We start from the raw sequence: 12640 nt of genomic DNA, 5'->3' as shown, positions 1-12640 counted from the left end.
TATTTTCTAATACGTACGTTTTTGTTTTATTATAATACTTTATAATGTCGAATACGTCGCATCGTGTTAAGAGAAAGATAGTGTGTATGTGTGTGAGAGAGAGAGAGAGAAAAAAAGAGAGAATGAAAGAAGTAGAGAATTGGAATCTTTAGAACGAAACAATACGATTGTATGCCGATTGACGTCCGCTAACGGATCTTCGTTTTTCTCTTATTCGATACAATTGCATTATGGGTAGACGCGTAAACGAAAGAAAAAGAAAATAGAACTGTACGACAAGAAGGGCTGTTTATCGGGGATTCGAACGAGACGAGATACTGCAGCCAGGACAATCAATCCGAACCGATGAATCTCCTCCTAAAGTTCAAGTTTCACCCTCGTGTCGGAGTATAGAGACGTCCATTGTTCTCAACCCCCATTCCAGAATCCATCCGCTTTCCATCGTCCTCGATTATACTCGTGGCGTAGGGTGAGTGTTTTTAATCATGGATGCGTTAATGAAACTTAATTTACCTACTTTCTCGGTCGAAGCAACGACGACGTTGCCCGAATTTTCTCTGAATTGATTTCTCTATTTCGTAATCATTATTATTATTATTATTATTATTAAAATTATTATTATTATTATTATTATTATTATTATTATTATTATTATTATTATTATATATCTACTTAACTTTTTTCCCTTTCAATTTTAAGAAACTCCTTCTCTTATTCTTTTCGAAAAAAAAAAGAAATTTGAATTCTTTTCTCTGATATAAATAATATGCAACTTTATTCGCATCTTGCACTTTTATTATCACGTAAAGTTCGATTTCTCGCGAAGGAAGTATAGCAAGCCAAAAATTTTCATTTTTCTCTTGTATCGCATTTTATCTTTTTTCTCTGTCTATCGCTCTCTTATATTTTATTCAGATTCTTCTCGCTGAAACGCTTTTTAACCCTATTGCTTCAGTGCGCGTGCGTGCGTATATACCCTTCTTCGTCTCACTCAATGCCCCGTCCATTCTCTCTCCATTCCGTTCTTGGTAGGTCCTGCCGAGCACCCCGCTCCATTATGACATTATGTTCGCCGCATTGTCTACCGCTGAATGCCTGAACGTTGGCTACATTGTCGTGGCACATTGAAGCCAAGCATACAACACTACGAACGCTAACTCGTTATCGGTCCGATAGCGACGTTGGACTACTACCTCTCTACTCCTCCTCCAACTCCTCCAGCTCCACGTTAATGCCAACGACCGACGTTTACCGATGTTCCTCGCTTTTCTCTCTCTCTCTCTCTCTCTCTCTCTCTCTCTTTCTCTCTCTGTTTCTCTCTGTCTCTCTCTCTTTCTCTCTCCTCTCTAATCCTGAGTAACCGAAAATATCGACAATCCGATGGACCATTCTCATTCCCCTCTTCTGTTGTTGTTCCTTTATCCATCAGCACGAATTCGAGGATTCGCAGACGAAAGGATAAATAAAAAAGAAAAAAAGAGAAAAAGAAAATCGAAAAAAAAAGAACAGGAGAGAAAAATAGGGAAAAGGAAAAGGAAAGGATGGATTGAGATGGACGACAACGACGACGAAGAAGAACAACAAGAAAAACAAGAAAAAGAAGAAGAAAAAGAAGAAGAAAAAGAAGAAGAAGAAGAAGAAGAAGAAGAAGAAAGGAAGCTGAGCGAAGACAAAGACGGCTTGTTACGCAGAGGCAGAACCTTTGCGGATGGGTTTTGTTTTCGCACGTTATCGCGCGACAATGTCGCGACAATGTTGGAACAATGGCGGCATTACGACGGCTACCGGGCGCTGAAGAGAATGGGACCTCCCTCTCTCCCTTTCTCGTTCTCTCTCTCTCTCTCTCTCTCTCTCTCTCTCTGTCTCTCTCTCTCTCTCTATCCTTCTCATTCTCGGCTTCTCTTCCGTAGCGCGCGTGCGCTCACGATTCTCACCACCGAAGTAGGCGGGAGACGCCCGGTAAAAAACGAGCGATACAATGGATTTATAATTAGTGGCTCGTAGCCAGCGCTACGCTCTTTCTCTTTCTTTCTTTTTCTCTCTTTCTCTTTCTCTCATTCTTTCTCTCTTTCTCCCCTTTTCTCTCTCTCTCTCTCTCTCTCACCCTTTCTCATTGTTCTCATACCTCCCTTTTTTTTTCGTCATCTCGCTCGAGACGAGTCCAACGACGAGAACACGACACGCTACAGGAGAAGGGAAGAACGGCCATTTTATAAACCGAAGATATTAATTACCGGTGGTACGAGAAACTACTACTATTCTAAATACAAAACAAATATAGATAGTGCTTTATACTCGTTTACATAAAAAAGTAAGTAAGTAAGAAAACGTTCAAGTACTCCGAAGAAACAAAATAATCTTGAGATAATTCCGAGATCGACACGTTTTACGTAGATATATTTCAAGTAGATAAAGTAGGACGAGTTAATTTTTCTCTCACGTAGTAATACATATTCGTTTAGTTAATACATTTTATCGTCGTCGGTGTGAAATAACAAAAAATATTTTGCTCTTCAACGATGAATGTTTTAGATTTGTAAAATGAAAGAGAATAAAAAGGGAGAGATAAAGAGAGACAGAGAAAAAGAAAATAAAAGTCATTTAGGCGAGTAAGGACCAGTATGAGAATTGGAGGAAGACTGCTGGATAGCCGGATGGCTGACTCTATGTAGATAGGAAGGAAGGAAGGAGGAGGAAACCAGGTAGGTAGGTAGGTACACGAATTTCGATAGGTAAAGGAATCGAACACCGACGGAGTAACACATTGTACTCGGCACAATGCCTGTTTACTGTCTCCGCTTCGCGATCGACAATGGCCGCTCGTTCCACCGTCAGTTTTTGTCGATCGCCGTTCTTCGCTATCTGCTCGTCGTCGTCGTCGTCGTCGTCATCGTCGTCGTCGTCGTCGTCGTCAACGTTCTACCACACGCGTACGTACATACATACACGCGCATATACAAGTTCATAGAGGAGAGACAGGAAAAAGAGAGGGAGAGAGAGAGAGAGAACAAACTCTACGAGGTCGGCCGAAACGCTTCCGCATAATTTATCACGTTTGTTTAGTCGATCGAACGGAAGGAACGCGACGCGCGAGTTTCTTCTTCCACGAAACGGAGAAATATCAACGATTTTTAAACAACCATTTGCAGAGCACGTAAAAAATATATTGTGGGAAATTCTTTACGAGCCGTAACGAAAGAACGTAGAGAGTAACGTATGTATGTATCGGGTTTCGCCAATAAATGCGACGTATTCGTTAGCCGCGAATCAGCGGCCAATTATCGCTAGGTGTATTCAACGAAAACTGAGGAAAAAAAGGGAAGCAGAGAGAGAGAGAGAGAGAGAGAGACAGATGGATGAAAGAGAAACGAAAAATATCCGAGAGAACGATGCTCGTATCTACCAATATGCTCCGTTCTCCGACTTCTTACCGCATGAATATCTGCGTTTTAGCATAAGTATCGACTACAATGACGGTTCGTCGAGATGCTCGTCTGCCCATTCACGACGAGTCTTCGAATTTCGACGATGCTAAAATGAAGAAGAAGAAGAAGAAGAAGAAGAAAAGGAAAAAGAAAACGAAAAGATGGAAACAGAAAGAAAAGAAAAAGAATATGTAGGATAGGTATAGGGTGACTTGATATTTCGAGACCAATGCGAATGCAACATTTTCATTCGCTTAAACTGTCACGCAACGTTTTCGGGAACACGTGTCACGAAATGACGAATACAAACCATTCGTTATCCAAAGAGAAAGAGAAAGATGAAAGACACGAGATGGAAACGGAAGAAGGGGACCAGAGAGAGAGAGAGAGAGAGAGAGAGAGAGAGAGGAAGAGAGAAAAGACTAACAATGCGTGTCCCCGTAGAAAATGGCCACTGCTTTTCGCTCGCTTATGATGTATTACGGGAGAAAAGCGGAAACGTATGTTTTATCCCAGTTTCCCCCGTTTAGTGGCATTTAGTTCGCTCCACTGCTTCGTATTTACCTACTTTTTCTCTCCCACCGAATTTTCCATCTTTATCTCTCTCTTTCTCTTTCTGACACATAACCAACACATACACAAATATATATATATATATATATATATATATATATATATATATATATATATATATATATACTATCTCTTCGTCGTTTCCGTTCTTGACTATCGTCGTCTCGTTTCCTCGCACGCGAGACGTTACACTCTGTTCTCCACCCTCCGTCTTCTCTCTCTCTCTCTCTCTCTCTCTTTCTCTCTCTCTCTCTCTCTCTCTCTCTCTCTCTCTCTCTCTCTCTCTCTTTCACGCTGCTATGCACGAGTGTGTGCCATTCCACCTCAACGGCGACATTTATCATTCGCCGTTGTCGACGATGCTGGCATCGTTGTCGCTCGATATTATGGCTGTTAACGGGGACGTAATGGCATTATCTGCCTATTGTCCAGCATATGATATACCGTACACGCGAAATAGAGGCACGTCGGAGTAGACTATAAGAGAGAGAGACAGAGAGGAGAGAGAAAGAGAGAGAGAGAGAAAGAGAGAGAGACAGACAGACAGACGCTAATTTGCGAGCGAACGTCTTTAGAACAAGTTTCTATAATTCGTAAAGAGAATTCAATGACAAACTATTTTCCAATAAAATCGTCATTGAATTCGATTATACAAGCTAAAAAAATGATACGATAGATATTATAATTATTATATATAATTATACTTGTTAACCGAGTTTGTTCAATGTCCTTTTTCTTTTTCTTTCAAAACAATATCGAATCATAAGGATGATAATGATATTAATAATAATAATAATATTATATATATAATAATAATAATTCTTGATCGAATATTCAACGAACACGTTCCAGGTTTAGAGCTTATCCCGAGACAAAAATAGAAGTCGTTCTAGATCCTTTAGATGTGCATATCTCGGACGATCTAGAAAGACGTGGCTCCCAGCTCCGCATTCTTCGTCGTCCATTGTACGTAATGCATCTCTCGAGTCGAATGCACGTGCCTAACGTCCCTACTACGGCTTATAACGCTTATTCGTATTCTGATTAGCGCGCACGTGCGATATTACGGAGCACACTAGACACACCGTGCTTCTTGTCAAGGTTCTCTCGCGTGGGTGTGGATCGTAATCGGTCGAAAAGTATTAAAGAAATCTATAGCGAGATCTCTCTATCTTTCTCACTCTCTCTCTCTCTCTCTCTCTCTCTCTCTCTCTCTCTCTCTCTCTCTCTCTCTCTCTCTCTCTCTATCTTTGTCATTCTCTCCCTCCCTCTCTGTCTCTAACTTTTTACAAAATTGTATTACATACCTACATACATATACACACGTACATAAAAATTTCTATCGAACTTAGGATATTCTTCTTTTTAAATTAAAATAATATATAAATCACTGTAACAATTATCATAATATCGTTAACGTGAAAGAAATTCAATATTACGAGATTCGCTCGTTTGTACCATCATCAGATAAATACATTAAGGAAAATAGAGAAGGATCGTATGGAACGCAAAAAAAAAATATAAATAAATAAATTCTGCGAAGCATTCATTGGCACGTAAGAATTCCTTCGATGCTCACTAGCTGCCTCGTGAGATCTCTCCTCAATAACAACAACAAACAAAAAAAAGAACGAGAAAAGAAAGAGAGGAAACCTCGAAAAAAAAAAGAGAGAGAACAGAAAGACTACTCGGGCACGTGTCGACGAGTGACTTTCAGTCCCATTAGCGTACAAACTTTCGACGAGGAAGGACCCGCGACGATAACACGAATCATAGCTCGGATCATAACTCGGATCATAGTAATCCAGACTGGCAATGCGCCGCCATCCGTGAAACGTCGGATCGCTGTTAACCTTCTTGCGGTGAGTGGCGCGAGGGTGAACACACCACCGAAGTACTCCCTAATGGATGACGATGGAAGGGTATGGGTGAAGGGTGGATGAGCAATATGGTTCGTCTTGTCAACGAGCACCTAACCTCCTAAGTGAATAATTACGCGTCCTTCAAATGGAAATCAAAGTTCTAAGATTAAGAAACAAGTAAGTTTTTTCTTTTCATTCGTTTCTTATCATTAATTATTCTTCATAATCGTCCATTTAACTTAATCATCTTGCTTAATCATCTTGTATTCTGTTCAATGAAATTATACTTATGAATCATCGTTTATTCGTTACAGTGACGATATGTAAACAATGACGTAATTTCTCATGAATTTTTACGCGTAGTTTACGATAACGTTCGATCGATTCACGTATAAGAATCGCTAAGCAATATAAAGAAAATTCTTCGAATAAAATGCGTCATCGTTTCTTAGATCAAAATTATTGAATAAGCGATTTACAAAAGAAAGTTTCTTCCAATAAAATTAATTATTAGAATTAAGATGACGATCCCGATCCATCTAGAATCTAAACGTTTCAATTTCAATTTGAGAAAGAAAATTTAAAGTATAGTTTGTATTAACATTTTATTATACGATTCAACCCTTGTATATAAATACTTTGTATTTGAAACCATGTGATATGAGATGATTACATAATTATTTAAAAATGACATACATGAGTACAGATACAAAGAACGAGAGAAAGACAGACAGACAGAGAGACAGAGAGACAGAGAGAGAGAGAGAGAGAGAGAGAGAGAGACTCTTTAATTCGATTGATAATAAATGTTTGCGTTTTGTACGTAGCCAAGCGTGCATGGTATATACGTGGCATGTGGCAAGAGCAGTATTTGTTCAGGCACGAACGACAAATAAGACTCTTAGAGAAGCGGAGAAGAGAGAGAGAGAGAGAGAGGGAGAGAGAGAAATATACGCATGCATATCTCGTAGTCGCGTCCCTTCGGCCCTTTTGTCGTACGCATAACACACACGCGCGCGCGCGCGCCCGCGAGCGCGCCTTCTCTCAGCAATGACGTAAGAACGTTTTCTATTTAACGCAGAGGGTTTGGCGAGCATAGAAAGGGAGAGAGAGAAGACTTTCCATCCCGAGTTGGAAGCGAGGATACGAAACGAGTGACACTGCGAGAACGCATTGTGAAAGACGAGCTTGTGCGTCGTGTCGAGGGCTGCGAACGATATCATTCGTCCTCACGATCATATATATATATATATGTATGTGTGTGTGTATATATATATAGCTACATACACATATCTATAGATATGTATCCACGTATTTACTTTCTTCGTTGGATCTTCAACTTGTGAGAAATTTACAATTACGAGTAATCCTTTTTTCAATCTTTTTTTTTTTTTTAACATAAATTGTAACAGTGTTATTCGACAAATTCTTCGGAATATTATATTTCTCTTTTTTTTCCTTTTTATTTATTTACTTATTAATCTCTGAACGAGTATCTAATCAAATGGTATCTTTCCTTATTGGTAGATGAAATTTATTTTTGGAAATGATTCGTTTGCATTTACGATATGCAATTCGATATGTAGAGATAGTTGAAGAAGATAAGAGAGAAAGAAAGAGAGAGAGAGAGAGAAGGGGAAGTACTTTGCTAACATAAACTCGTAGAAACTTTGCGATGGAATTTACTCGTTCCTTTTCCGTAGATACGTGTCAGCGACACCCCTTGTGTCGCGTATTTCACGCATCCTCGATGGTAAATTGAAGAGAACCCTTTCCGTGAAGCTATCTCTGTTATCTTCCTTTCCCAAAGATCGAGGATATAGATAAGTACTTACTTACTTACACGCTTATCATTTAACTTAATAATCGTAAGGAAACGATCGTAATTTAATACCATCGAACTTGTAACATTTTATATCGATTAATTGATAATAATTTACGTAAATTACTTCGCATAATCGTATGTAGGTTCTACTGTGCATTAATTAATTAATTAATTAATTAATTAACTAATTAATTATTTAAATAATTGTTATCACGATTTGTTTATTACGCGAGGAAAACAAGGAAAAAAAAACACAGAGAAAAGGAGTGAAAAAAAAACAAACAAACAAAAAAACAATAAAAAATAACAAAGAAATATGACACAAGTTTCACGCTTCCGCGTGTCTAAACTTGAACGAGAGAAACCGTATCGGATTATAGCATGGTGTACCTACTCGAGATAAAACAATGAATGACGCAGCAGCCTTTTTACAACGAACACAATGCTACCAGAATGACACAATTAGGTGGTTTTGCAGTACGCTCAACGTCGCTACAACACTGCACAACGATGACACAAAGTGAGCCCGTTCTCTCTCTCTCTCTTTCTCTCTTTCTCTCTCTCTCTCTCTCTCTCTCTCTCTCTTTCTATCTATCTATCTCTCTTTTCACGCGTGCATTCGCGACGAGAAGAAGAGTGGTGGTGGGTTTTGGACTCGCTGAAGGGGCAGAAGGTGAAAGAGTGGGCGGGTTACGGGAAGGGGGGTTGGAAGAGGAGAGGGGAGGGAAAGGGACATATATACAGTCTATTCAGTGAAATTAGAAGTGCGCCCGTCCTGATCTGAAAGCAAATAGCACTCGACCCATGCTCCTTTTCACGAACAATAGAAACGTTAAGCTAACAGCGCCGGCAATTGACACAAGTGCCGCCCGCGACTCGTTTCTCTTTATTCGTGGAAAACTTTTTCCAGTGGCTGTTTTTTTTCCTTCTCATCCTCCTCGGTTCTTTCTCTCTCTCTTTATCTATCTATCTATCTATCTATCTATCTATCTATCTATTTATCTATCTATCTTTCTATCCATCTCTATCTATCTCTGTCGCTGTCTTTCTTTATCTGTCTATCTATTTCTATATCATTCTATTTTCTAACGCCGAGTTTTGTTCTATTTCTTTTTTTAGCTTTCCCCTCTGCACATTCGTATATACGATACGCATACGTAAGGAGATATTACTCGTAGGTTCGATGCACTTTGCGAATGGCCCGCGCGATAATATCACAGGTGGATGTCTCGACGTCGTCGTCGTTGTTTACGTCGGTAGAGAAATAAGAAAGTATGGAAGTAAGTACGGTCGACCGATTAACAACCACGTGACGAGGTCGGCTAAAAAGAAAAAGAAGAAAAAAGAAAGAAAAAGGAGAAGAAAAAGAGAAGAGAGAACTTGTTGATCACGCGTGTAAAAATGAAATAGAATAATTCTTTCGGATGGTCCTTTCATTCTGAGCAAGAAAAATAATTATTAACGAACAAACAGCAATTGATAAACAATACATAAATAAACACAAATTGGGACGAATCATATATTACAAAATTTTGCTTACAACAGACCGTTGTAAATATTTCTAAAAAAATTAGCAATCGATCCTTTCGATCGGTCGAGAATTTAACAGGATGCACGTCCTTAAAAAAGAAAAAAAAAAGGAAAAGAAAAAGAGAAAGAGAAATAAAAAAGAAAAAAGAAGAAGATTTAACGTAAAGAAAGAAAAGTGAAAAATCCTTGCGAGAATCTTTACGCCTAGGAAATTAATAAGGCGAAATTAAATTCTCGACGTCCTCCTTTCTTCCGCTTGCCCTTTTCATAGCGACGCTCTTTTTCCTCTTCCATCAATATGCTCGCCGTCGACGTCGTCGTCGATGTCGTCGTCATCGTCGTTGTCGTCGTCGTCGTCGTCGTTGTCGTTGCGTTGTCGTTGTCGTTGTCATTGTCGTCATCATCGTCCTCGTCGTCGTCTTCGTTCTTTCGACGAGTTGTAAGAGGGACGCAGAGAGATAGAGAATCGAACGAAAGAGTATAAGAAACAATTTGCTTTCTGTAACGGGCCGAGCAGCAACGTTCTCTATCTCTGTTTCTCTTTCTCTCTCTCACTTTTTTTCTCTTTTTCTCCCTTTCTTTTTTACAAATTTTTCGTAAAATGCGAGCACGCGAACTTTCGCTCTCTTTTCTGATGGAAAGACGCGAATCCTTGATGGAGATCAAAGTGGAAAAAAGTTCACGAAGCTTACTGTAATCTCGTAACGCTCTTTTCTCTCTTTCTCTCTTTTTTTCTATCTCTCTCTCTCTCTCTCTCTCTTTCTCTATCTCTATCTCTATCTATCTATCTCTTTTCATGTGATACAGCGAAAAAGAGGGAAACTGGGAGTTTCTCAGTACCTCCGGCCATAACTGTACATACTTTACAAACACCGAGAAGCGTGAATGCACACCGGGATGCACATTCACACGAGCTGCATCCTTTTTTCTCGCTAGAAAACTTGGAAAGCAAGAAAAATGTCGTTAAAACTTGAACCTAATGTCTCATCCGAACCGACCTCTCACGTCTCCTCTTCTCCTCTTTCCCTCTCCCTCTCTTTATTTTTTCTCTCTTGCTCTATCTCTCTTTCGACTCCCTCCATTTATGTCTCGCTTCTCGTCCCTCCTACATTACTTCTTGGTCCTCCTACCCTCGTCGAGATTCTTTCCACTCCCTTCATCTCACCTCTCACCGAGCCCTCTTTCTTTCCTCCACTCGACCGTTCGCTTCTCTCCAGTCACTCTTTTCCAAGCGCATCCCAGCCTCCACCCTCGGCCTTCCTCCGTCGGCTGATCGTCCCCCACTTTTTTCTCTCCTTTACTCTCTCTCTCTCTCTCTCTCTCTCACTCTCTTCTCTCTCTTTCTGTTTCTCCCTCTATTTCGAGCACTCCACTACTTTCCTTCTTGTCTTTAAATGTCCTCTTATCCACACCCACCATGATGCCATCGCAGCTTCCGAACATCTAAAATCAAGGGTGTCGTTTTAACTTCAGGGCATTGAGAAGATTCCGACGATAAGAAAATTAATTCGATCGTGGTATTATCGCGTAATTTATCTTCACAAAACTTTTTAGGAAATGATCGAAGGAATATTCTGTTAGAAATATCTATTTATTTTCTACTAATTGAATTATAGATAATGATAGATTTACTGTAAACAGTCGTAGTTTGAAGATTAAGAACGCATCGTAGTTGAGATTAGATCGTTTTACCACGGTGCACGGTTGTTAAATCCTTGCAACTGGCTAATCTCACGACAAAACGTCGCCAAGTTCGCTTAGACGTAAGAGCCCGTTACACCGGTTTTCGTTACACCTGTTAAGCCGACGTAAACGAATCTAAGATATTCCAAGGAGGCACGTAAATTATTCCGAAAGCAGTGAATATTTTACTACCAGCGGTATAGTAACTTAGTAGTTCTCGTCTACGTCGACGCAACAAGTAAGCCAGATCACGAAATTTACATAAACTTAAACCGTATCGCCGCTTTTACTTTTCAAAAGGATTAACTCTGAGCTTTAATTTTCATGTAAAATTCATTTGCAAGAATATTTAACGTAAAGCTGCGCTACCCTTCCGTTACGTTTCTCTATATTTTCTCTCTCTATCTCTCTCTGTCTCTCCGTCTGTTGCTATCTGTTTCTCTCACTCGCACTCACTTAAATTTTTACTCTCTTCACTCCTCGATTTTCAATCCCCACTCGCAAGTAACGTTTCTTACTTGTTTGCCTTTAAAGAGGACAGAGTTTCGTCATCGAGACGACGATACGATTTAGTTACATAAATATTGGCTCGATTTCGATGCGCACCCTTTTACCGTTCCGTTCGCCTAGGGGGTAAGTGCTTTGAAACCCTCTCTTTCTCTCTCTCTCTCTCTCTCTCTCTTTCTCTCTCTTCTACGATACATATTCCAAGAAAAATTCGTATGAATACAAAACGATAAGTCAACTTCGTTGCAAGCTGTTTTAATTTCAACAGCTTCACAATAATTCAAGGAAATAAGTAAATTTATGTTTATGTTAACGAAAATTCCAGAGTACACTAACTTTTGAAAGAAAATACTTAGGTCGCCTAGAATTTCGTGAGATATTGATTAACCTTTTTATATTTGCCCCACAATATTTTAGCAACATCCATTATAAGAAATAATAATCCACAAACGGTCACCGCTCTTATTTTATTTCCTTTCTTTCTTTCTCTCTCTCTTTTTTTTTTTTATTTCTTTTGATGTGCTTTCTGTTTATCCCATGCATCAAGCCGTATCACGTGCGAATAGAGACGTCTTCTTGTCGGGAAGCTGAACGTTCAAAACGAGGAGGGCATGAGCTAGGGAAAAGTCGTAAATTGCGACAAACAATGATGCCTTAGGATGTGTCGCACGATGGAGAAGAGAAGCACCGACGGAAGGAAAAAGCCGCCAAGCGGTTCCGGCCCATTTTCACCCCGTTTTCTACAAGACTACGGACATCTTTACGATCGAAATTTATACGTCCCGTTATATTATATGTGAGCACCCCAGATTGTCTCTTTCTCTTTCTCTCTTTCTATCTCTCTCTCTCTATCTCTATCTCTCATACACACATATTTAACATCCTTTACCTCGGTCTACACGGACCAGTTATTACGTAACCGTAGATAGGTACGATTTATGTATATAGGTCAGGAGAAAATTTAAAAGCCAAATACGATCGTCTTTACACGCGTTCCTCCTCTCAAAAAGAAAGAAAAAAAAGGGTTCGATCGGAGTTAACGAGAATCGCATGTAAACGTTATTGCCGTATCGTATCGGCGCGTTAATCGATTACGAGAGGACACCCTTTTCCGTTCAAAAAAGATTCATGATTTCTTTTTTATCCTTCCATTATGTCTCCCCTTTTGCATGAACAAGAGAATTAGATTCGATCGATCGTAAATTTATCTTTTTGAATTTCTTTGTCTTTAAATA

The 12640-nt window shown here is 39.5% G+C and overlaps 2 protein-coding genes and 1 long non-coding RNA gene across 9 annotated transcripts in view; 2 read left to right on the top strand and 1 right to left on the bottom strand.

The window, feature by feature from the left end:
- LOC127067205 (uncharacterized) overlaps nucleotides 1-12640 on the bottom strand; it is a 188026-nt gene that overhangs the window by 128211 nt on the left and 47175 nt on the right. The window contains exon 16 of one of the 7 annotated variants that reach the window (XM_051001865.1): nucleotides 9469-10658. The exons of the other annotated variants lie outside the window; for them this stretch is intronic. The gene's annotated coding sequence lies outside the window, so the exon portion shown is untranslated. Of the gene's footprint in view, nucleotides 1-9468; nucleotides 10659-12640 lie in introns of those variants that run through there. 7 annotated transcript variants of the gene reach the window in all.
- The window catches only part of LOC127067210 (transcription factor Sox-21-B-like), a 38416-nt gene continuing 30491 nt past the window's right edge, over nucleotides 4716-12640 (top strand). The window contains exon 1 of the mRNA XM_051001886.1: nucleotides 4716-6037. Within this exon, the coding sequence (XP_050857843.1) occupies nucleotides 6006-6037 (32 nt within the window). The 5' untranslated portion in view covers nucleotides 4716-6005. The remainder of the gene's footprint in view (nucleotides 6038-12640) is intronic.
- On the top strand, nucleotides 6576-9298 carry LOC127067211 (uncharacterized). Its single transcript, XR_007782576.1, has 3 exons — nucleotides 6576-7202; nucleotides 7388-8205; nucleotides 8805-9298. It is a non-coding gene; the product is annotated as an uncharacterized LOC127067211 (long non-coding RNA).

Source organism: Vespula vulgaris, chromosome 10, assembly GCF_905475345.1.
Source record: "Vespula vulgaris chromosome 10, iyVesVulg1.1, whole genome shotgun sequence".
Classification (NCBI taxonomy): domain Eukaryota; kingdom Metazoa; phylum Arthropoda; class Insecta; order Hymenoptera; family Vespidae; genus Vespula; species Vespula vulgaris.
Note: the sequence above shows the minus strand (reverse complement) of the source record. Positions and strands in the feature narration are given on the sequence as shown.